Source organism: Callorhinus ursinus, unplaced genomic scaffold, assembly GCF_003265705.2.
Source record: "Callorhinus ursinus isolate GAN/ISIS: 27379988/994484 unplaced genomic scaffold, GSC_fseal_2.0 scaffold29, whole genome shotgun sequence".
Taxonomy (NCBI): Eukaryota; Metazoa; Chordata; class Mammalia; order Carnivora; family Otariidae; genus Callorhinus; species Callorhinus ursinus.
The window spans coordinates 13,404,643-13,427,561 of record NW_027397091.1 but is presented as its reverse complement, the minus strand read 5'-3'; the positions used below and the strand labels follow the sequence as shown (position 1 = coordinate 13,427,561).

At 40.8% G+C, this 22,919-nt stretch overlaps 1 protein-coding gene across 1 annotated transcript in view; it reads left to right on the top strand.

The window, feature by feature from the left end:
* Positions 1–22,919, top strand: part of KIF16B (kinesin family member 16B) — a 312,760-nt gene that overhangs the window by 263,851 nt on the left and 25,990 nt on the right. The window contains exon 25 of the mRNA XM_025876849.2: positions 7,824–7,907. Coding sequence (XP_025732634.1) covers positions 7,824–7,907 — 84 coding nt within the window. The remainder of the gene's footprint in view (positions 1–7,823; positions 7,908–22,919) is intronic.

Here is a 22,919-nt window from a genome sequence, read left to right as displayed (position 1 = left end):
ATTTTTTTTTTTTTTTTTTTTTAGTTTTAGCAGGTTGGGGGTAGGGAGGGTAAGCGAGGAGTGGGAATGGGAGATGTGGTTGTACTGATTGTTCAGTCAAATTTCTTTATTTTAGAATAGTTTAGATGCTGCTTTTTGCCTTTCACCATGTCTTGTTAAGTTTTTGCTGAAAGCCAGACATGGTGTATTGGGTAAAAGAAAAGGGATTGAGGTAGATGGGCCTTTAGTGTGAGGCTCTAGGTTCATGGGCTAGGATGCAGGTGGTGTTTGCAGTTTGCTGTAGCTGTGGTATCAGAGGCTAACCTTTCCCCTGGTGTCCTTGGTTGGGTCTCCTAGAGAGGAAACCCTTTGGGTTTTCCTAGAGACTTCTTCGGTAGAGCCTGAGGCTTGCCGTTCTTCATCTGTAATCCGTTGTTGTGCAGGAGCCCTCCTGATGTGGTGGTAAGGTGTGGCTGGAGGGGAAGGCCCTGTAGGCCTTTGATCAGGTTTCCTCTTCCAGTGAGCCTACTGTTGGGCATTCCACTTTCTCTAGGTTAGACAGACTTTGGTTACCCAAGATATGGTTAGATTCCAGTAAAAGAGTTTCCCTTAAGAGCAGGCCTGGTTATGGAGAGCAGAGAGCTTTGGGTGTATTTCAAAATGGTTACTTTTTCTCTCCTCCTGCCAGAAAGTAGTGGACTTTTCTCCCATCTCACAGTGAGAACGTGGGTGTGGAGGTAAAACTAACAGAAGTATGCAGACCCCACACATACACCTAGCTTGTAACACCAACACCACGCTGCACTGAGCCTCTAGTAACCGATTACAGTTGAAAGTTTTCCTGACTCTCCTGGCTCCAATGTAGGCTTCTGTGTCCACTAGGCTGTGATTCTGTCTCCGCCCACTTGTTTCCCCAGTTTGGGGCCATCAGTTTGCCTGTAACCCCAATTCTCGGATGGATCTAAGAAGAGTTGTTGAGGCTTTCAACAACTAGTCTGTTCAGCCTTTTTCTTGTTGTGAGGGCAAGGATGATGGCTTCCAGGCTTCTAACGCATCACATCAGAGCCCGTAAGTTCTGTTCCTATAGTTCTATTAGTTCTCACCCATGGCTTCCCCTATTATTAACAACTTACATGAGTATAGTACATGTGTCACAACGAGTGAACTAATACTAATATTGATACGTCATTATTAACTAACGTCTATATTTTTGAGATTTCTTTAGTTTTTACCTAATGTCCTTTTTCTGTTCCAGAATCCCATCCAGGATACCACATTGCATTTAGTCATTGTGTCTCCTTCGGCTCCTCTTGGCTGTGACAGTTTTGTATACTGACCTTGTTTTGTTTTTCAGATTATTCCATCTTTGGCCTTTGGGAGCTCTTTCAGGGGATGCTTGCATTCCTTCATAACACCCCATCATGGTGCTCTTGTTTTGGGTACTTCCTTTCAGGGACTACAAGATGCTTCAGGCTCAGTTTACGTATTCCCTGTCCCAATCCTAGAATTAGCCATTTCTCCAAGAGCTCGCTCACTTTTCCACCCTTCTTCCCTTTGTAGTCCTTTTTTTCTCAATCTGGGTACCTACTTCTTTGGACTCTTCTTTTGAGATGATTTTTGTGGTTCCTGTAAGACCGTCAGTAACTTCTTCTCTGAGTTCTTCCCGGCTGTCTGGGGCCAGTTCTTCATGTGGTGTGTGTTCTTTATCTGCCTTTGCTTATGTTTTAGTCATCCTCTTCTCACCTCAGTCATAGTTCTAGTTTGGGTTCCTTCTGATTATTTCTCATCCCCTTTTAAATTTTATTTATTTATTTACTTATTTATTTATTTGAGAGAGCTGGAGGAGGGGCAGAGGGAGAGAGAGAATCTCAAGCAGACTCTGTGCTGAGCACAGAGCCTGACATGGGGCTCAGTCTCACAACCCTGAGATCATGAACTGAGCCGAAATTAAAAGTTGGGTGCTCAACAGACTGAGCCACCCAGATGCCCCTAATTATTTCTCCTTTAAAAAAAAAGAAAAAAGATTTTATTTATTTATTTGAGAGAGAGAGCACAAGTGACGGGGGAGGCTGGTGCGGGGCAGAGGGAGAAGCAGACTTTCAGCTGAGCAGGGAGCCTGATGTGGGGCTTGATCCTGGGACCCTGGGATCATGACCTGAACCAAAGGCAGACCCTTAACTGACTGAGCCACCCAGGTGCCCCTTATTTCTCATCTTTAAGTGAAGTGGACTCATTGTTGAGGGAAACACTGGTGTATCACAAGGGCAAAGAGGGACAAATACTGGGGATAATGAAGACAGCAACCTACTACTTACCTAAACTGCCTGAAATTTTTCTGAATTTCTTTCCACCAGTTTTTTCCTTTGCTTTGAGACACTTGTTCTTTTATTTTCTGGTGTTCACGAGGGCTATGGGGTCACTGGAGGGTCAAATGCTTATCCTCAGACCGTTCTTCCCTCTAACACTGTGAGCTTCTCCAGGTTCTTCCCCCCCACATACCCTACTCACCTTCCTCCTTGCTGCAGGTGTCCCCCATCTTTTCCTTGTTCCTAGATTTAGCCTCTAATCACAGTGTAGTGGAATGCCTGAGAGTTTGGATGTTTGCTCTGGTGGATCGCTCATGGTGCCCGCGGTCTGGAGGTGAGGTGTGGAAGGCCCTCGGCAGCCCCACGGTGCTTTCCCTGGGTGCTGCCTGGCCTGCGGTGCGGGGCTGTGGCGGTTTCCTAGTTCGGAGAAAGATGTTTCCTTTTCATCTCTTCTGTTTCTGGTGGTGCTTTTGAAGGAGATGAACTCCACCATCTTTAACCAGAACTGTTTCCTTACATTTTACGGTTTGTAGAAAGATTATTTTTGTTTGAATCATATTTTCAACATGAGACACTCTCTCTGTGAAAATTACAAGGGGAAAATGAAATCTTATAGAAAGAAAATTATTTTTCCCTTGTTATCAAATCCCAGTATATTAATAATTTGTATATGAGTCAGAACTGTATCTGAATCCCTCTAGAATTTAGATACTGTAAGGAATATAGTACTTAAGGAACTGTGATTTTTAGAAATGTAGGCCCCTATTTTCTTTGTCACAGGTTACAAAGGAAATCAGAGGAGTCTCTCCTCTACCTACAGATTGCCATTCACTTGTTCCTGACAATGTTTCTCATGGAAATCAAATCTAGACCATCTGCTAGATTAAAAAATGAGGCAATAAAAATGAAAATTTATGAATATAAAGAACTTGAGAAGAAATGAAAATGTTCAGATAATATATCTTATTTAAAAATTTCTGTTTAACATGAGAAACCAAGCAAGCAAACAAAAGATGTTGATATATGTTGGACCTGAGTGGAAAAATCAGGAACAGTGTGGAATCTCCCCCTTTTTAGCCCTTTCCTGTATTCTTAATTTGTTGGAAATACTACTTTTCAGACAGCAACACTTTCAGCACAGTGGAAGAGTTTCTCTTTTTTGTTTCTTTTTGTCCATTTCTTTGTTTGCTTATTTTGGCTCTCCAGGTACTTTATCCTGATCAATGGCTCTGTTGATCTTGGTAAATTATCCTTTTTAAAGGTTATCTGGACCATTTAATTAATTCACAATCCAGAAAAACCTACAGAGGATTGCTTTTGCTGTCTGTTTTAAAATAAATGAGGCAGTGACTTTGTACTTGTAGAGAGAAGTTTAGGCCTCTTCTCTATTTTAGGTTTCTAAACTCTTCTAAGGATTTTTGTAATATTACTGTTTTGAGAACAAAGCAGTAATTGCTGTCCTCTTTCCCTAGTCCAAGTAAAGACAATGGTAGTCTTTCTCCCTTCTGGAGGATGGGCTGACTCAGATGGCCATGACTATATGTTCTGTGACAACAACAGCTGTTGGTCCCCAAATGGCCTCCTGCTACACCTACCATGTGTTCCCAACTCCTTGGCCATTTCATTGTCATATATATTTTAAATAAGATATTTCTAGTTTAGTATTATTTTGGGGTACTTTAAGAGAAATATTCTTTTGAAGGAATAATGGTTTGATATAGTCAACTGACAATCCATCAAATGAGAATACCTATGCTTGGCAGGTAAAGCAGATGGAAATGTATCTTTGCTCTAATGGTCGCTTAAAAATGTCAAAGTTTTATGTAGGGTTTAACCAGATGAAATTGTGATATTCACCCATTTTTAACTTACAAAATTGGCAATTTCATCTCATTTAGCCCAAGAGCTTATGGATAGCAAGGGCTAAAAAGCACTGTTAAGATTTCTCCAAAAAGGAGAACTGGAGGTCGTTTTCGTTCTATCAGGAGGAAGAGAGTTGGAGAGCTGTTTCTGATGTAAATATAATTATTTTAATGAGGAAGGTATTTTTTTCAATATTTTGCCTCACAGCCTTGCCTATCTACTTTAGTTTGCTTGTGTCCTGGCCCCACCAATAGCACTTGGGCCCAGGACTGTGCCTTCCTATCAAGAATGACACTGGAACTTATGCTTTTGTTCATTTTCTTCCTCTCTTCATCACTTCAACTACGTATAAGGATAACCACCATTATTCCTGCTTTTTATTGTGAGAGGAGTAAGCTGATAGGATCCCACTAATCTTACATGTCCCAGGATGGACTGCTGGGAGCCTGTCTCCCAACCCAGCCCCTTACCTGTTACTCCCACTGCTGTTCCTCTGCCCTGGCACGTTCCTGTTCCCTTAGCAGGTACCCATCCTCAGTGAGGTTCCGTTAGCAGCTCTTGGAACCGTTGGCCACTGTCTAGCAGCTCTACATCATTTTTCTGGTTTAATATACTTAAAGGAGGGGTTACTTTCTTTCATCTGAATCCTGGATCCCTGGAGACTTCAAAGGGATTTTTCCATATGTTGGGGACCCCCTGCCACAGCATGGTGGTGAAACACTGAGAGTCAGCACTGATTACTTGTCTCGACCCAGCCACCCTGTGACTACAAACCTTTCTGAGTCACTTAACTCTGGAACTACGTTTCCTTGTCTCTAAAGTTAAATGGGTGAATATATAGTCCTCTGATTATATGCCTGAAAGTTGTTAACAGGTGCTCTTTTCTTCCTAAAATCCGAACAACAGTATTACACATAATTTATACATGTTTATTTCACAGGGTGGATATTAACGGCCCAAATTTTATCCTCCACCTCCAAATAGAGTATTTACTGTTGATGACAAGGACATTTAAGTGCTTGCTCCCCACCTAGGTCAGCTGCCTGAAGTCCTTCTAGTGCACCATTTCCGATTGAGCATTCAAGGGTGACTGTAAAATTCCCCTGACAGAAACCACATCACCTCGTCAGCCATATAAGAAAATGACAAAATAGCCAACTGTGAAAGCATGCCTGCCAAGGTTCTAGCATCACCACCGTGGGGGGAAACACACTTGTACAAGATAAAATCGGGGCTGGATGAAGCCCAAAACATGAGCCCTGGTATACCTGTCTTCTCTAAGCTGCAATGTATGGGAAGTGTGTGTGTGCCAGTAAGGCCAGGGTTCCAGAAAACCCTTTACTTCTCAAAGCCACATCACCAATCCAGGGATGGAAAAGAGGGTCCAAGAGGAAATGGCATGATGCTTTCTTAGTAATGAGCATATCTCTAGCAAATAAGAACAGTCACTAAGTTCTGTGTGTTGTTACTTCACGGAATCTTCACAGAAACCTGGTGAAGTTTAGTATCATTTTCTGCCTTCTTTTCAGCAGAGAATATTTAGGCAGAGAGAAACACGACTAGTTAGCTAGATAGTGGTCAAGCCAAGATTCAGACTGGGTCTGTCTTAACCTCAGTGCCTGTGGTCTTTCACTTAACCTTGAACTGACTTTAAAGCTCATGGTCAGCAACAGAATTAGAACCCGGTGAGAGAAGGAGAAGGGGTGCTGCACCCCATCCATCCCAAGTTTTCTCGGCTTTGGTAGAGAGAACGCTGGAGCATGAAGGGAGTAAACATCTGCCCAACTGCAGCTAACTTTAAAAAAGGGACATAAAGTCATCAGAGATACCTTGAAGAGAGTAAAAAGGGAGAATTACTCTTATAAGAAAAAGAAGATACCTAGTAAAAAATGACCAAAACAGTTGAACAGACACTTACCAAAAATGACTAACCAGATGGCCAATGGGCATGTGAAAAGATGCTCAATATCATTAGTCATTAGAAAAATGCAAACTTGAACCACAGTAGAAATTACCGCATACCCACTAGAATGACTAAGGTGAGAAACCACACACCAGATGTTGGTGAGGATTGGAAGCAATTGGATCTCTCAGTCACTGCTGGTGGGAGTGTCAGGTAGTTAAACCACTTCGGAAAACCATTTGATAATTTCAAATACAGCTGGACACTTTGATACCCCAAGATGCAACATTTTTACTCCTGACACTGTGACCAGCAGAAATCCCTGCATACGTTCATCAGAATGCCTTTGGGGAAATGTTCATAGCAGCACAATGCCTAATGACCAAAAACTAGAAACTAACCAAAAGCCCAGTAAGAAGAGGCTGTTGAACAAATAAATGGTGGAATGTTCACGTAATGGAGTAGTAGTCTGCCACAGGAATGAGCAAACTATTGCTACACAGCAGCAACATGAATGGATCTCACAAACATGAGGCAGTGTGGTGAAGGCAGGCACAAAGGAGTTCATGTTGCATGGTACCATTTTCATAAAGTTGAAAAATAGGCAACGGTGAGCTACACTTGGAAGTCAGGCTAGCGTCAACGTTTGTAGAGGGCGGGAGGGCATGACTGGGAGTGCTTGGAGGGTGCTTGGCATGTGGTTGTTACAGTGTGTTGAGATGTTGAAAATTCATCAAGTTGTTCACTTATGGTATGTGCACCTCATGTATATTCTTATACTTTAAGTTTTGAAAGCACTATGTATATCGATGCTAGTTCTTAATTTTTGATTCCCACTGTGGTAATAAAAATTTAAATCAAGAGATTTGCATATGTATAAAATAGGGATTTTGTGGCATATTGTGACCTATATTGTGGAAGAAATGTTAATTTTTTCTCGATAATTCTTCATTGGCTTCTCGATTTGTCTGAACGCGACAAGGTGAGGAAGGCAGGAAGTAGTGAATTTCATCAACACCAGCAATTATTGCTGCTTAACATTCATTCAACCAGGGCAGCACTGGCTGGTCAGGTTCTCACCAGATTACAGAGTTCTTTCTGGCCTCCCAGTCTATAATAAAACTTATCTTTTTATTACGATTTTAATACCTCCAAGAAGAGAAACACAAAGAAAATAACTTTGAAATCCCAAGGCCTGACTAAAAACAAATTCTGAACCTTTATTCTCTAAGGAAGGAGGTGAAAACATTCAAAGAGAGGTCTTCTTTTCACACAGGAATTCTTCATTTGTAACAGTAGCTATAAAAGGCAGTACGGAATGTTTAAAGAACCTGAACAATGGCCTCAGAACTATTTTACAAAATGTTCAGGTAGTGTGCAAGTTTTCAAATTCTTACCTCAGCACAAAAATTAATTGAATTCTAATGTAAGGAGGGGACTAAAAGAAGAACAAACTTGTGTTTTAACAAATAAAACTTGTGAAACGCCATCTGGCAGAGTCTTAATATGTTGCCTGAGACAAAATACTGAGACTCAGAGCTGTTTTTCCTTTGCGTTCCCATGCCGCCTCCTCATTTGACCATTGTGGAATCTTGCCCTTGTTCAAGGTCACGCAGTCAGTTGGTGACAAAGCAAGGGAGGACCTGCCATCTTTAAACTCCCAGTCTCTTCCTCTTTTCACCCCATGATAGCGACTCCAGATAATAGGTTAATAAATGCCTAAGGATCATCGGTGTGCTATTAATACATCTCTTATAAAATATCTGTTTCAGCTTGCTACCCTTGAGTTCCCTCCAAAGAAACTATTTGGAAACAAGGATGAACGTGTGATTGCTGAGAGGCGGAGTCACTTAGAGGTAACGGAATTAAGCTTTTCTTTCTCTGGGTAGAAATTGTGCCATCTGATTGACCAGTGAGAATTGTTCCTGTTAGAAACACCACGGCTCTTGTTCATGGGTGTGAAGGTGCTGCTTCATTAACACTGGAGGTGGTGGCAGTGTAGATGAGAAAGTAACGGTCAGTCTACTTAAAATGTAAGCCCTTATCCCCCTCTGGTCTAATAGAACGTTTTTCTGGCTTGGAAGGAGATAACATTTATTCTAAGGGTTAGGAAGCAGGCTGTGGGTGAGAACTATTCACAGAGACAGATGGTTTGTAATACAGAATGAGGTACAAAAGCTTGCTGCAAAAAAAACTTGCATTAATTAACTAAAGATATAGAGTATTGCACTATTGTTACTTTTTTGAGAGAGCTGGAAGCAAAAAGACACATACCTATTTTAGTCACAGTTAGGTTTTATTTGGCTTATTTTAATTTCATCTTCTGAGCCGGCTACATATAGAACTTTGGTTCAACACAACTGTTGTTTTTCCGAGGGTCTCACTGCCAGTGGGCATTGTTGACTGCTTTATATGGTTTGTATTTCTTTTCAAGGTAGAGGTGCTTGTTTGGTTGGAATCTGATGCTAATCTTTGTGCTAAGGCACAGTCACCCGTGTCCTGGGTGTATCTCTTGCCACCGACGTAGGGAGGATAAAATTACAAATAGCTGACTGCAGTCTCCTGTCTGCAAGCTTGCATGGGGCTTCTTAAAGTCTGCTTTGCTACTTCTTTAAGAAGAAGAATAATAAGACCTATTGCAAGTGAAATCAAGTAAGAGAAGGCCCAAGAGAGCCCCTTCTGAATGGTAAAGTGCTACATAAAAATTCAGTATTATTCTCATTCCTCCTGACAGCCAGTGTGACTTAGGGCCAGGGAACCAAGGATTAGGGAGACGTCCAGAGGCTGGGGGGTCCAATGAGAGCAAAAGAGGGGGAGAAGTGGAAAACAGAGAAAGACTGTGGTCTATAAGGGGCAGTTGAGAGTTTTGAGATCCTCATCCTCATCTAGAACTGCTGTGAAGAAAGAAGAGTTTCAGGGGTAGCCATGCTTCCTGGCCTTTGAGTTCAACTGTGAGAGTGACATGTTTGAAGAGGTCCTGGACCTATGAAGCCTGAGCCCTGGATGAGTCATGGCAGGTTTCTGAAAAGCATTCTATGAGTTGCCATGACCCTGAGACCCAACTGAAGAACTTGCCTTCATGGGAGAGATTAGCATGGTGAGCCTGCTCGATTAAGTTCTCTTAAAAGTCTGATTATATCATATAAAAACTGTAAAAATAATGATAGAACTGGGAATGGTTTTCTTTACCTAACCTTTACCTGCCTCAGTCATATAGACTTGTCTTTAATGGGAACGTGGAGGATGATAGGCTATAAAAAAACAAGTGTATAAACCAACAGGAAATAGACTGTTGTCATCCCTAGCTTCTCAGGGCTCCAGTTAAAGTCACGTGGTGCCCGGCTGTGCCTCAACAGATTGGCATCCTGTGTTCTGTGCATTTGTAGCTCCACCCTTGGTGACTCTTCTCTTTCCATTCCAGCTTCCAGGGTCAGAGCCCAGCTCAGGGTCCTCTTTCATTCCGGTATTTAGATGGACCCATGTTTGTTCTTTCAGTCTCTCCTCCCTAATCACTTAGCCCTACTAAAGCTATCAACAGAGTTGATGAAGAGAGTTCTGTATTAATGTCTCTGCCTATACAAGGACCCCTTCCATCGCCCGTGACTGTTATTCACCTGTGGCGTTAGCATTTAAAGAATGGATCCCACACCTCATGGAAATAGACACTTACATTTTAAATTAAATGTATTTCTCCTAATGTTGAATCTTAGAATATCATGTCCTTTTCAAGAGCAAGTGTAATTCAATTTTACTTTAATGGAAAATTAATCTGAGGTTCTTGAGTTAATTTCCCACGACTATTGTGACTTTATTTTTTTAATCTAACATCAGAAGTCACCATTTGATTTAGTGTATTTTCATGTGAAAATTAACATAATTACTTTCCCTGAGTTTCCTGTTCGATTTAATTCAATATACATTTATGTAATTCCTAATACATGCTGGAGACAGTAGTAGGTATTATATAGAATATAAAGAGAAATGAGACATTTCTTTCCCTCTAAGAGCATATATTTAAATTTCCTATATGAAACTTTACCTAGAGATAAAACTAAATACATAAATATATACAGAAAAAATGGATTTCAGTAGACCACATTTGAGCTAGTACACACTAGTATACATAGTGTTTGCTCAAAAGGAATTGTCTGACAGTTTTTTAAATCCACACGTGCAACTTTATAAACCTCCTCACCCTGAGTAGGCTGTATAAAGCAGTGTTTTAAGAAGGCATTCATTGTGTTTTGATCTGCCTTTCTATTAAAATGTGTCCAAGATTTGGACCTTGTGTTTAAATTTATCAAAAGCATAAAATATTTTCATCTTAAAGACATAGATACTATGCTGTCACCACGTTATACAACCTTTTATAATAATTATTTGTAAAAATGATGGGTAGTAATAGGAATTTCTAACTGTCATGAGAGGTTTTGGAGACTGATTTTCTTTAGCTGTGCATGTGGCTGTGGTGGAGTGAATGTGGGAGCCTGGGGGGTGTAGCATTGCTTATATGGCACCAGAAAAGGCAGGAACCAGTGAGAAGGTGATGGTGGTAAGAGGAGGGGTAGGAATACGGCCTCCGGTGCTGTCTCTCAGTGATAACCTCATATGTGCTCCCCGCCACACAAAGTTATCGAGCCAGCTCTAGTTGGCATCTCATGCTCGGAAGCCCGCCCAGCACTTTTGCTCACAAAGAGCCGTAGAATCTTGGAAGGTTTGTAAGATGGGAGGATCTCCCTCTGGCTTCCCTGGTGGCCCTGGAGGAACCAGTTCAGTGTAGGTGTGCATGTCATGGGCGAACCCTGCCCTCTGGCAGTCAGAGGATTCTGATAGCAACACCCCCCACATGTGACTTGCCTCCCAGGCTCATACATCCCTTCTTGTAACTTGGACAGCAGCCCAGGAGACATACGTTGGCAGATGCAGTAGTGGAGGTGACAGGCAACGAATACATCAATCTCTGCCTGATGAATTACTTTGAGCAGAAAGGTTCTTTTTACTGTATTTGAAGCCAGATACCATTAACATTACGTTGAACCATGAGGAATTGCCATTGTTGGTCAGAATGGTGCAAAATTAGCAGCATCGTATGCTTCCACATAATGCTACCGCTATCTCCCATTTCCTGGGTGTTCACTGAGTAGCGGGCATGAGCGAAATGCTCGTATAACATGTCATCTACTCCTCCCAGTTAGCTTGTGAGATGAGCTCTGTTATTATCTCTGTTGTACAGGCAAGGAAATAAGTCCTGAGGAGGATAAAGAAGGTCTTAGACGCCTAGTCACTGACAAAGCCTCAGCTCATACTAGAGCGTCCTTCAAAGCCAGCCCCTCTCTTAAGAATCAGCACGCTCCAAGTTTGGAACAAAATTGGGTCTTTCCATAAAGAAATGGCTTTTCCTTTGAAGAAATACCTTCCAGCATTATGCCACAGTGTTAACTAAGATCCACTGCCTGATTATTTATTCTTAAATACCGTTTTTTTTCATTCAGCAATTACTGAGCCACCTACTCTATGCCAGGCAGTGTTCTACAACTGAAAAAATTCTAAAACAGCACAGTGTTCCTCATCTCTTTTTTCCTCATCTCTTAATTGGCCACAGTGATAGGAGTGACCTTTCGTTAATAACCTTGTCTTTTTTCATTTAAGGAAAAATACTTATTGTTAATTGTTGATTTTTTAAATATTCACTTCATGGCTCATCAAAGGTTCTGAATCTCAATTGCTTATGGCTTTCTGTATTTTTAAAGCATATCTTTAGCCTTGATGTCACATTATTCCTATGCAGATTTATTTCCTCTCTGAATTACCAAAGATTATAAACTCAGAATATCTATAAAGAGATTTTTGTGACTTTAAATATTACATGCAAGTATTATATATAAAAAATATATGTAGCATATTATTATATGTATATCCAAATGGCTATCAAATTGAGTTCTAAGAAGTAAAATGTGGTTTGAAACTTATTAACACTAGGTCTTAAACACATCTCAAGAATATACTGCTTCTCAAGCTTCAGTGGTAAAGAACCAGTTATTTATACTTGATCATTTATCAGTACTTTTGCAAAATGAATGAGAATTAATTACTAGAAATGTGAAATGAGAAAATGAAATAGAAGGGTCATATGAAATGCAAGCAGAGTTCTTTTTTTTTAAGATTTATTTATTTATTTTAGAGAGAGAGAGAGGACGAGCAGGAGGGACAGAGGAAGAGGGAGAGAGAATCTCAAGCATACTCCTTGTGGCGGGGCTGGATCTTATGACCTTGAGATCATGATCTGAGCTGAAACCAAGTGTCAGACTCTTAACCGACTGTGCCACCCAGGTGCCCCCCCCCTTTTTTTTACTACACATAGATCAATAGACATGAAAATACTCTGTTAAACTGCAGTATAAGTGTCTAAAACGCGGAGCACGTCTTGAGCAGCACTATTCTATAATGTCCAGGAAACCTCACCTCCACTTCTGTTAAGACTCCTGTCACTGTTTAGCTTGTGCCGAAAGATGTGTTTATGTCTCACACCTTCCCTGTTGTACTCTTAAGTTACTTGAAGGCAGCAGTATTGACATCTCACTGAATTCTTAACCTCCCATGATATTTCATACATGCCTCACAGATTCACTGAATTATTCAACGAATATCAGAAAATCTGCCCACATTAGCCCCAAATTAATGAGTTTTTTGTTTTGCTTTTGTTGATTGGTGAGAGGTGCATTTTTGGTTACTGATTTCAGGGAACATTATCATCTACTTGGAGACATTTCTGCTAATCATCTTAATAGTCTGTCATTTCAAGGAGTGATCTGTAATTAATGAAAACAAGTGAAATCGTCTAAAACGATAAAGCTTTCAAGAATAATATAGCTACCTTTGGAAGTAAGAACCCGAGAGATTTCTAGGAAGTTTTCTTGAAAGTACTAAGAACATGCAGCAAACCCAAGGCTACTTCTTTTCTTCTTCCCCATTTTCATCTCATAAGCTAAGGCTTTATTAAGAAGGGTGAAAAGTAATGTGGTAACTAAGCATGTGAGCCTTGGGGCAGATCATCCAGTCCTGAATCCCTGTGCTGCCCTTTGGGGGTTATTTAATGTCACTTGTTCAGTTTCCTTATCTGCAAAATGAGGATAAATACTACCAGCACCACCTTCCTAGAGCTGATCTTAGGGTTGAAGGAGGTCATGTACATAACATGGACTCTGGTACGGAGAAGAAGATTCCAGACTCCTGGGTGGTACAGTGATGGCAGTGAAGCTGGTGGTAATGGTGGTGCTGATGACAATGACAACAGATGGAGCCTTTACAGCATGTTTTAGGTGTGCTTGCGAGCCAGGGAAGGATGAGAGCACTACCTGCCAGCGGCCATAACGTGGAACAGTATGAGTATCTCAGTTTGTCACATGTACTTGCAAAATCAGCATCTGAGGGCAAAGACACTGTCATGATGGGGGTATTCTTATTTGGTGACACCTGAAAGATGTCTGGAGTCTCTCGCTGTAATGCCAGCATTTCAACCTGTAAAATTAAAATCTGAAAACTAGAAATGTTTTCTGATAATTTAACCATGGTCAAGCTATTCTCCATTGTGAAAAGAGAAGAGGCATGGGATCATTATGAAATGAGCTCACTTCACAGTTCCATAGCTTCTGTTCCCAGCTGGTCAGTTCTCTTCACATATGTCCCGGGTCACTCACTGCATGACTGCCCACCGTGGGGTCCCCAGCTGCCACCTGATGTAGCTCCTGAGCTTCTGCCCCTGAAAAAGTAGACAGGTGTCAGTGCCTTTCAACAGAAACCCCCAGAAATATATCACTTTCTCAACAATGTTAGATTTGTTGATTTACTGCACTAAAGAAGGACATATACAATGGAAGTATGGGGGCATCCCAACAAAAAGGTGTTACAAAGAACTTATGGTAGGATTTGGCCTATTTTAGGTGATTTGGGAGAGAGTGAAAGGAAGTGGGGCTTTGGTCTGGACTAGATGTTGAGCTGATTCTGTGCTTGGGGGTCTTAATAATTCTCACCTAGAAGGCAAGAAGAAGAGAATGATGTTAAAACTATGGTTGATAAAAAAAGCAGTCACCCATATTAGCCAGAATAGGGGGATATATGTTCATATTCATGATTTGAGCAATGTTCATGCTTTTGTCTGTGTCTGAACATGATTATGGAGTGATCTTTGTGTGTATGTGTGTGGCTTCTTCAGGATCAGAGCAGACTTACCTGGTGTTAGTATTCTTTGAAATTGTTTACAGTTGACAAGAGAATACTACAGCTTAGCTGTGAGTACCAGGCCAGCTCCTAGCTTTCCTTTCCTTTTCCTTTCCCTTTTCCTTTTCCTTACAATAAGGGGATGCCCAGAGTTTATAGATATTATCATTTCTAATGGAAACAGTGCACTAAATGAAGAGTTGTTTCCAAAAAAAAGTTGCGATAGTTCAAATGCCTTACCTACCAAATATAGGTATTAGTGGTGCTTTTCAGTATTGATGCTACTCCGCTCCCCCCCGCCCCACCACCACTGCCAAGAGTCACTTTCCTGGCTTATGGTGCCTGCAACACATACAGTCTGGCTTTTCTGTCTAACAACAGGGCCTCAATCTACTTTACTTTTATGTTAGTTTCAGACATTAGATTCCTAACAATAGAATCATTGGGTTTAGACATCTTATAGGTTGAGCCCTTTCAGTTTCCAAAGTAAATTTCTGGAGGTAAAAATCCTTAAGTTTTCTCATTCATTTAACTATCTTAAAGATATCTAGCAATTCTATGCTTAATTTAACATCTTTTCCATCTATGTTCTGCTGATTTTACAAAATGGATAATGGCAGAACCATTCTCAAACGTAGGCAGAGATTTAAGAAATACTTCACACAGGAAGGGAGCAAGATGGTGGAGGAGTAGACCTGGATTTCGTCTGGTCTCAGGAATTCAGCTGGATAGGGATCAAACCATTCTGAACACCTACGAACTCAACAGGAGATCGAAGAAAAGAATAGCAACAACTCTCTGAACAGAAAAGCGACCACTTTCTGGAAGGTAGGACGTGCGGAGAAGCAAATCCAAGGTGATATTCGGGAGGATAGACGGCGGGGGAGGGGGCCTCCATTCGCCACTTCTGGCAAGTGATAGAGCCGCGGAACACAAAATTGGAACTTTTAGAAGTTGGCTCCGCTGAGGGACATCGCTCCAGTAGCTAACCTGGGGGTGGAACCCTCGCAGGACAGTGTGGTCTCAGGACCCTTGGGGTCACAGAAAGCCGGGGGTGCCTCAGTGCGGCAGAGCCCCAGGGTATCAGAGTGGGGAAGCTGGCTGCAGAGATGGAGCCAAGGCACGGGCTCTCAGCTCAGGGTTGCAATAAACTGTGATCGGTGACAGTCGGGCCACTGCTCCTCCAGCAGGGACCCAACAAGCAGAAGATCCGGGGAGACTCCCCTTCCTCCCCTAGGAGGAGCGGCGTTGGAGCGCACCTCAGGGATCTGCTGGGTTTGGAGACTCCACACGGGTTGGGTGCCAGAGAAAGAAACACTGGGTCACAGGCCGGGTGAGCATGGAGTGCTGCCGGAGACCGGGGAGATGGGAGTGATTGACTGCTTTTCTCTGGGGGCGCACTTAGGAGCAGCGCCCTGAATTCTCGGCTTCTCCCTGGCAGAGATTGGGAGGCCGCCATTTTCACTCTCGTCCTCCAAAGCTGTATGGAAAGCTTGCAGGGAACAAAAGCTCCCGAGAGCAAACCCGAGCAGATTGCTTAGCCTGGCCCAGCAAGGGCAGGGCAATTCCACCTCCGGCAAAGACATTTGGGAACCGCGGCAACAGGCCCCTCCCCCAGAAGATCAGCAAAAACAGTCAGCCAAGACCAAGTTTACCAATCAATGAGAACTGGAGAACTCCAGCGCTAGGGGAATACTGCACATAGAATTCATGGCTTTGTTCCCATGATTCATTGGTCTTTCAAAGTTCATTTTTTTTAACATTTTTTTTGAATTTTTCTTTTCCCCTTTTTGAACCAACATCTTATCAATCCCTTTTTAAAAAAATATTTATTTTTCATTTTCAGAGTCATATTCTATCCCTTCATAGTAGTTACCCTTATTTTGGGCATATATATATATGTTGTTCTCTCTTTAAAATTTTGAGATACAGTTTCTTCTAACATACCAAAATATACCCTAAATCTCTAGTGTATGGCTTTGTTCTAGTCTCCTGCCTGATCACATTCTCTACCCTTTTTTTTTCTTTCATCTTCTTCTTTCTTTTTTCAAACACCTTCTTATAAATTTCTTTTTTAAAATTTTTTATAATTTTCATCTTTACAGTCATATTCCATCCCTTCATTGTATCAACCCTTATTTTGTACATATTTAAGTCTTTCTTTAAAATTTCAGAAGGTACTTTCTTCTAACAGACCAAAATACACCCAAAATCTAATGTGTGGCACTGATCTATGCACCAGCCTGATCATATTTGATCATATTCTGTTTTTTTTTTGTTTTGTTCTGTTTTTGTTTGTTTTTATCGTTTTCTTTTTCTTTTTTTTTTTTTCTTTCTTTCCTTTTCTTCTCCCCTGGTTTCAGGTCTTTTCTGATTTGTTTAGAGTATATTTTCTGGGGACGTTGTTAACCTGTTAGCATTTTGTTCTCTCATTCATCTGTTCTCCTCTGGACAAAATGACAAGATGAAAAAAATCATCTCAACAAAAAGAACAAGAAGTAGTACCGTTTGCCAGGGACCTACTCAATATGGACATTAGCACAATGTCGGACCTAGAGTTCGGAATCATGATTTTAAACATACTAGCTGGGCTTGAAAAAAGCATGGAAGTTATTAGAGAAACCCTTTCTGGAGAAATAAAAGAACTAAAATCCAACCAAGTTGAAATCAAAAAGGCTATTAATGAGGTGCAATCAAAAATGGGGGCACTGGGCGCCTGGGTGGCTCAGTCGTTAAGTGTCTGCCTTCGGCTCAGGTCATGATCCCACGGTCCTGGGATTGAGTCCCGCATCAGGCTGCTTCTCCCTCTGCTTCTCTCTCTCTCTCTCTCTCTCTCCCCCTCTCTCTCTCCCTCTGTCTCTCATGAATAAATAAATAAAAACTTTAAAAAAAATAAAAATAAAAAAAATGGGGGCACTAACTGCTAGGATAAATGAAGCAGAAGAGAGAATTAGCAATATAGAAGACCAAATGATGGAAAACAAAGCTGAGAAAAAGATAAACAACTACTGGATCACAAGGGCAGAATTCGAGAGATAAGTGATATGATAAGACAAAACAACATTAGAATAATTGGGATCCCAGAAGAAGAAGAAAGAGAGAGAGGGGCAGAAGGTATATTGGAGCAAATTATAGCAGAGAACTTCTCTAATGTGGGGAAGGAAATGGGCATCAACACCCAGGAGGCACAGAGAACCCCTCTCAAAATCAATAAAAATAGGTCAACACCCCGACATCTAATAGTAAAACGAGTCTCAGAGACAATTTTGAAAGCAGCTCAGGAGAAGAGATATGTAACCTATAATGGTAGAAACATTAGATTGGCAAGAGACCTATCCACAGAGACCTGGCAGGCCAGAAAGGACTGGCATGATATATTCAGAGCACTAAATGAGAAAAATATGCAGCCAAGAATACTATATCCACCTAGGCTGTCATTGAAAATAGAAGGAGAGATAAAAAGCTTCCAGGACAAACAAAAACTAATGGAATTTGCAAACACGAAACCAACCCTACAAGAAATATTGAAAGGGGTCCTCTAAGCAAGGAGAGAGCCTGAAAGCAGCATAGACCAGAAAGGAACATAGACTGTATACAGTAACAGTCACCTTACAGGCAATACAATGGCACTAATTTCATACCTTTCAATAGTTACCCTGAATGTAAATGGGCTAAATGCCCCAATCAAAAGACACAGGCTATCAGATTGGATTAAAAAACAAGACCCATCCATATGCGGTCTGCAAGAGACTCATTTTAGACCCAAAGACACTCCCAGATGGAAAGTGAGGGGGTGGAAAACCATTTACCATGCGAATGGACACCAAAAGAAAGCTGGGGTGGCAATCCTTATATCAGACAAACTGGATTTTAAAACAAAGACTGTAATAAGAGATGAAGAAGGACTCTATATCCTACTTAAAGGGTCTATCCAACACGAAGATATAACAATTGTAAATATCTATGCCCCTAACACGGGAGCAGCCAATTATATAAGGCAATTAATAACAAAAGCAAAGAAACACATTGACAACAATGCAGTAATAGTGGGGGACTTTAACACCCCCCTCACTGAAATGGACAGATCATCTAAGCAAAAGATCAACAAGGAAATAAAGACTTTAAATGACACAATGGACCAAATGGACTTCACAGATATATTCAGAATATTCCATCCCAAAGCAATGGAATACACATTCTTCTCTATTGCCCATGGAACATTCTCCAGAACAGATCACATCCTAGGTCACAAAGCAGGTCTCAACCGGTACCAAAAGATTGGGATTATTCCCTGTATATTTTCAGACCACAATGCTTTGAAACTAGAACTCAATCACAAGAGGAAAGTCGGAAAGACCTCAAATACATGGAGGCTAAAGAGCATCCTACTAAAGAATGAATGGGTCAACCAGGAAATTAAAGAAGAATTTAAAAAATTCATGGAAACCAATGAAAATGAAAACACAACTGCTCAAAATCGTTGGGATGCAGCAAAGGCAGTCTTAAGAGGAAACTATATAGCAATACAAGCCTTTCTTAAGAAACAAGAAAGCCCTCAAATACACAACCTAACCTTACACCTAAACGAGCTAGAGGAAGAACAGCAAAGAAAGCCTCAACCCAGCAGGAGAAGAGAAATAATAAAGATCAGAGCAGAAATCAATGAAATAGAAACCAAAAGAACAGAACAGATCAACGAAACTAGGAGCTGGTTCTTTGAAAGAATTAACAAGATTGATAAACCCCTGGCCAGACTTATGAAAAAGAAAAGAGAAAGGACCCAAATCAACAAAATCATGAATGAAAGAGGAGAGATCACAACCAACACCAAAGAAATACAAACAATGATAACATATTATGAGCAACTCTATGCCAGCAAATTAGATAACCTGGAAGAAATGGATGCATTCCTAGAGATGTATCAACTACCAAAATTGAACTAGGAAGAAATAGAAAACCTGAACAGACCTATAACCACTAAGGAGATTGAAGCAGTCATCAAAAATCTCCCAACAAACAAAAGCCCAGGGCCAGATGGCTTCCCAGGTGAATTCTATCAAACATTTAAAGAAGAATTAGTACCTATTCTCCTGAAACTGTTCCAAAAAATAGAAATGGAAGGAAAACTTCCAAACTCATTTTATGAGGCCACCATTACCTTGATCCCCAAACCAGACAAAGACCTCATCAAAAAGGAGAATTACAGACCAATATCCTTGATGAACATGGATGCAAAAATTGTCACCAAAATACTAGCCAATAGGATCCAACAGTACATTAAAAGGATTATTCATGACCAAGTGGGTTTTATCCCTGGGCTGCAAAGTTGGTTCAACATCCGCAAATCAATCAATGTGATGCAATACATTAACAAAAGAAAGAACAAGAATCATATGATCCTCTCAATAGATTCAGAAAAAGCATTTGACAAAGTACAGCATCCTTTCTTGATCAAAACTCTTCAGAATATAGGCATAAAAGGTACATACCACAATATCATAAAAGCCATCTATGAAAAACCCACAGCGAATATCATTCTCAATGGGGAAAACAGAGAGCTTTCCCCCTGAGGTCAGGAATGTGGCAGGGATGTCCTCTATCACCACTGCTATTCAACAATATTAGAAGTCCTAGACACAGCAATCAGACAACACAAGGAAATCAAAGTCATCCAAATCGGCAAAGAGGAAGTCAAACTCTCACTCTTTGCAGATGATATGATATTTTATGTGGAAAACCCAAAAGACTCCACCCCAAAACTGCTAGAACTCAAACAGGAATTCAATAAAGTGGCAGGATATAAAATCAATGCACAGAAATCAGTGGCATTCCTATACACCAACAACAAGACAGAAGAGAGAGAAATTAAGGAGTCGATCCCATTTACAGCTGCACCCAAAACCATAAGATACCTAGGAATAAATCTAACCAAAGAGGCAAAGGATCTGTACTCAGAAAACTGTAAAATACTCATGAAAGAAATTGAGGAAGACACAAAGAAATGGAAAAACTTTCCATGCTCATGGATTGGAAGAACAAATATTGTGAAGATGTCCATGCTACCTAGAGCAATCTACACATTCATTGCAATCCCCCTCAAAATACCATCCACTTTTTTCAAAGAAATGGAACAAATAATCCTAAAATTTGTATGGAACCAGAAAAGACCCCGAATAGCCAGAGGAATGTTGAAAAAGCAAAGCAAAGCTGTAGGCATCACAATTCTGGACTTCCAGTTCTATTACAAAGCTGTCATCATCAAGACAGTATGTTACTGGCACAAAAAGAGACACATAGATCAGTGGAACAGAATAGAGAGCCCAGAAATGGACCCTCCACTCTATGGTCAACTAATCTTTGAAGAGCAGGAAAGAATGTCCAATGGAAAAAAGTGTCTTCGACAAATGGTGTTGGGAAAATTGGACAGCCACATGCAGAAGAATGAAACTGGATCATTTCCTTACACCACACACAAAAATAGACTCCAAATGGTTTAAAGACCTAAATGTGAGACAGGAGTCCATCAAAATCCTAAAGGAGAACACAGGCAGCAATCTCTTCTACCTCAGCCGCAGCAACTTCTTCCTAGAAACATCGCCAAAGGCAAGGGAAGTAGGGGCAAAAATGAACTATTGTGATTTCATCAAGATAAAAAGCTTTTGCACAGCAAAAGAATCAGTCCGCAAAACCAAAAGACAACCAACAGAATGGGAGAAAATATTTGCAAATGACAGATAAGGGCTAGTATCCAAATCGTATAAAGATCGTATCAGACTCAACACTCAACAAATAATCCAGTCAAGAAACGGGCAGGAGACACGAACAGACATTTTTCCAAAGAAGACATCCAGATGGCCAACAGACACATGAAAAAGTGCTCAACATTGCTCGGCATCAGGGAAATCCAAATCGAAAGCTCAATGAGATACCACCTCACACCAGTCAGAATGGCTAAAATGAACAAGTCAGGAAACAACAGAGGTTGGCGGGTATGTGGAGAACGGGGAACCCTCCTACACTGTTGGTGGGAATGCATGCTGGTGCAGCCAGTCTGGAAAACAGTATGGAGGTTTCTCAAAAAGTTGAAAATAGAGCTACCATACGATCCAGCAATTGCACTACTGGTCATTTACCCCAAAGATACAAATGTAGGGACCCGAATTGGTATCTGCACCTCAATGTTTATAGCAGTAATGTCCACAATACCCAAACTGTGGAAAGAGCCAAGATGTCCATCGACAGATGAATGGATAAAGAAGAAGTGGTATATATACACAATGGAATATTATGCAGCCATCAAAAGGAATGAGATCTTGCCATTTGCAATGATGTGGATGGAAGTGGAGGGTGTTATGCTGAGTGAAATAGGTCAATCAGAGAAACACATGTATCATATGACCTCACTGTTATGAGGAATTCTTAATCTTAGGAAACAAACTGAGTGTTGCTGGAGTGGTGGGGGTTTGGAGGGAGGGAGTGGCTGGGTGAGAGACATAGGGGAGGATATGTGCTATGGTGAACGCTGTGAATTGTGCAAGACTGTTGAATCACAGATCTCTACCTCTGAAACAAATAATGCAATATATGTTAAGAAAAAAAAGATAGCTGGAAGGGAAGAATGAAGGGGGGGTAAATTGTGGGGGGAGACGAACCATGAGAGACGATGGACTGAAAAACAAACTGAGGGTTCTAGAGGGGAGGTGGGTGGAGGGATGGGTTATCCTGGTGTTGGTTATTAAAGAGGGCATGTTCTGCGTAGAGCACTGGGTGTTATGCACAAACAATCATGGAACACTATATCAAAAACTAATGATGTAATGTATGATGTTTAACATAAAAAAATTTAAAGAAAAAGAAATACTTCACAGAAAGGACCATTTTCTTCCTCATTAATGTTTTTTTTTTTCCTTCTGGTTATCTGGTTATTCACATTAACTGTTTTTTGTTATTAGTCCATTACCACTATCATCAGTAGTGAAGCATTTTTGAAGGGGGTTATGTGACTGTCAGTGCGTCAGAGGAGACTGAGCCGGTTTGGCAGCTCTTCCATGTTGGTGCTTCATGGAATTAGAAGAACTGAAAATGCTATGATCCTGGGGCTAAGGTTCAGGAAGGAGATAGAAAACTCTGTGTGTTATTGGAATAATGTGGACGGTTCTAGAAGTCAGACCTGCGCTTGTTCCCGTCTCTGTGATACACTAGTGTCTATGTGAACTTGGCAAGTTTCTTCCCTCTCTGAACTTCAGTTTCTCACTTACTCTAAATGGCAGAACTAATACCTACTTTGTAAAGTTATTGGAATTACGTGAGAAATCGTGTATACTGGAGTAAGCCCTGCCATAAAGTGGGGAGAAGGAAGTATGAGAAAGAATGAACTCCAGAGGCAGATTGCCTTTCAAGCCTTCTTTGGAACTGATAAGCCATTATGGCAAGATTGCAGGATACAAGGTTAATATCCAGTAGTCAGTTGCGTCCCCATATACCAATAATGAACAAGTAGAATTTGGAATTAAAAACACAGTATTATTCACATTAGCACCCACAAAAATTAAATACCTAATTCAAAATCTAACAAAATATGTATAAGATCGACATGAGGAAAATAAAACTGGTAAAAGAAATCAAAGAACTAAAGAAATGAGATATTTCAT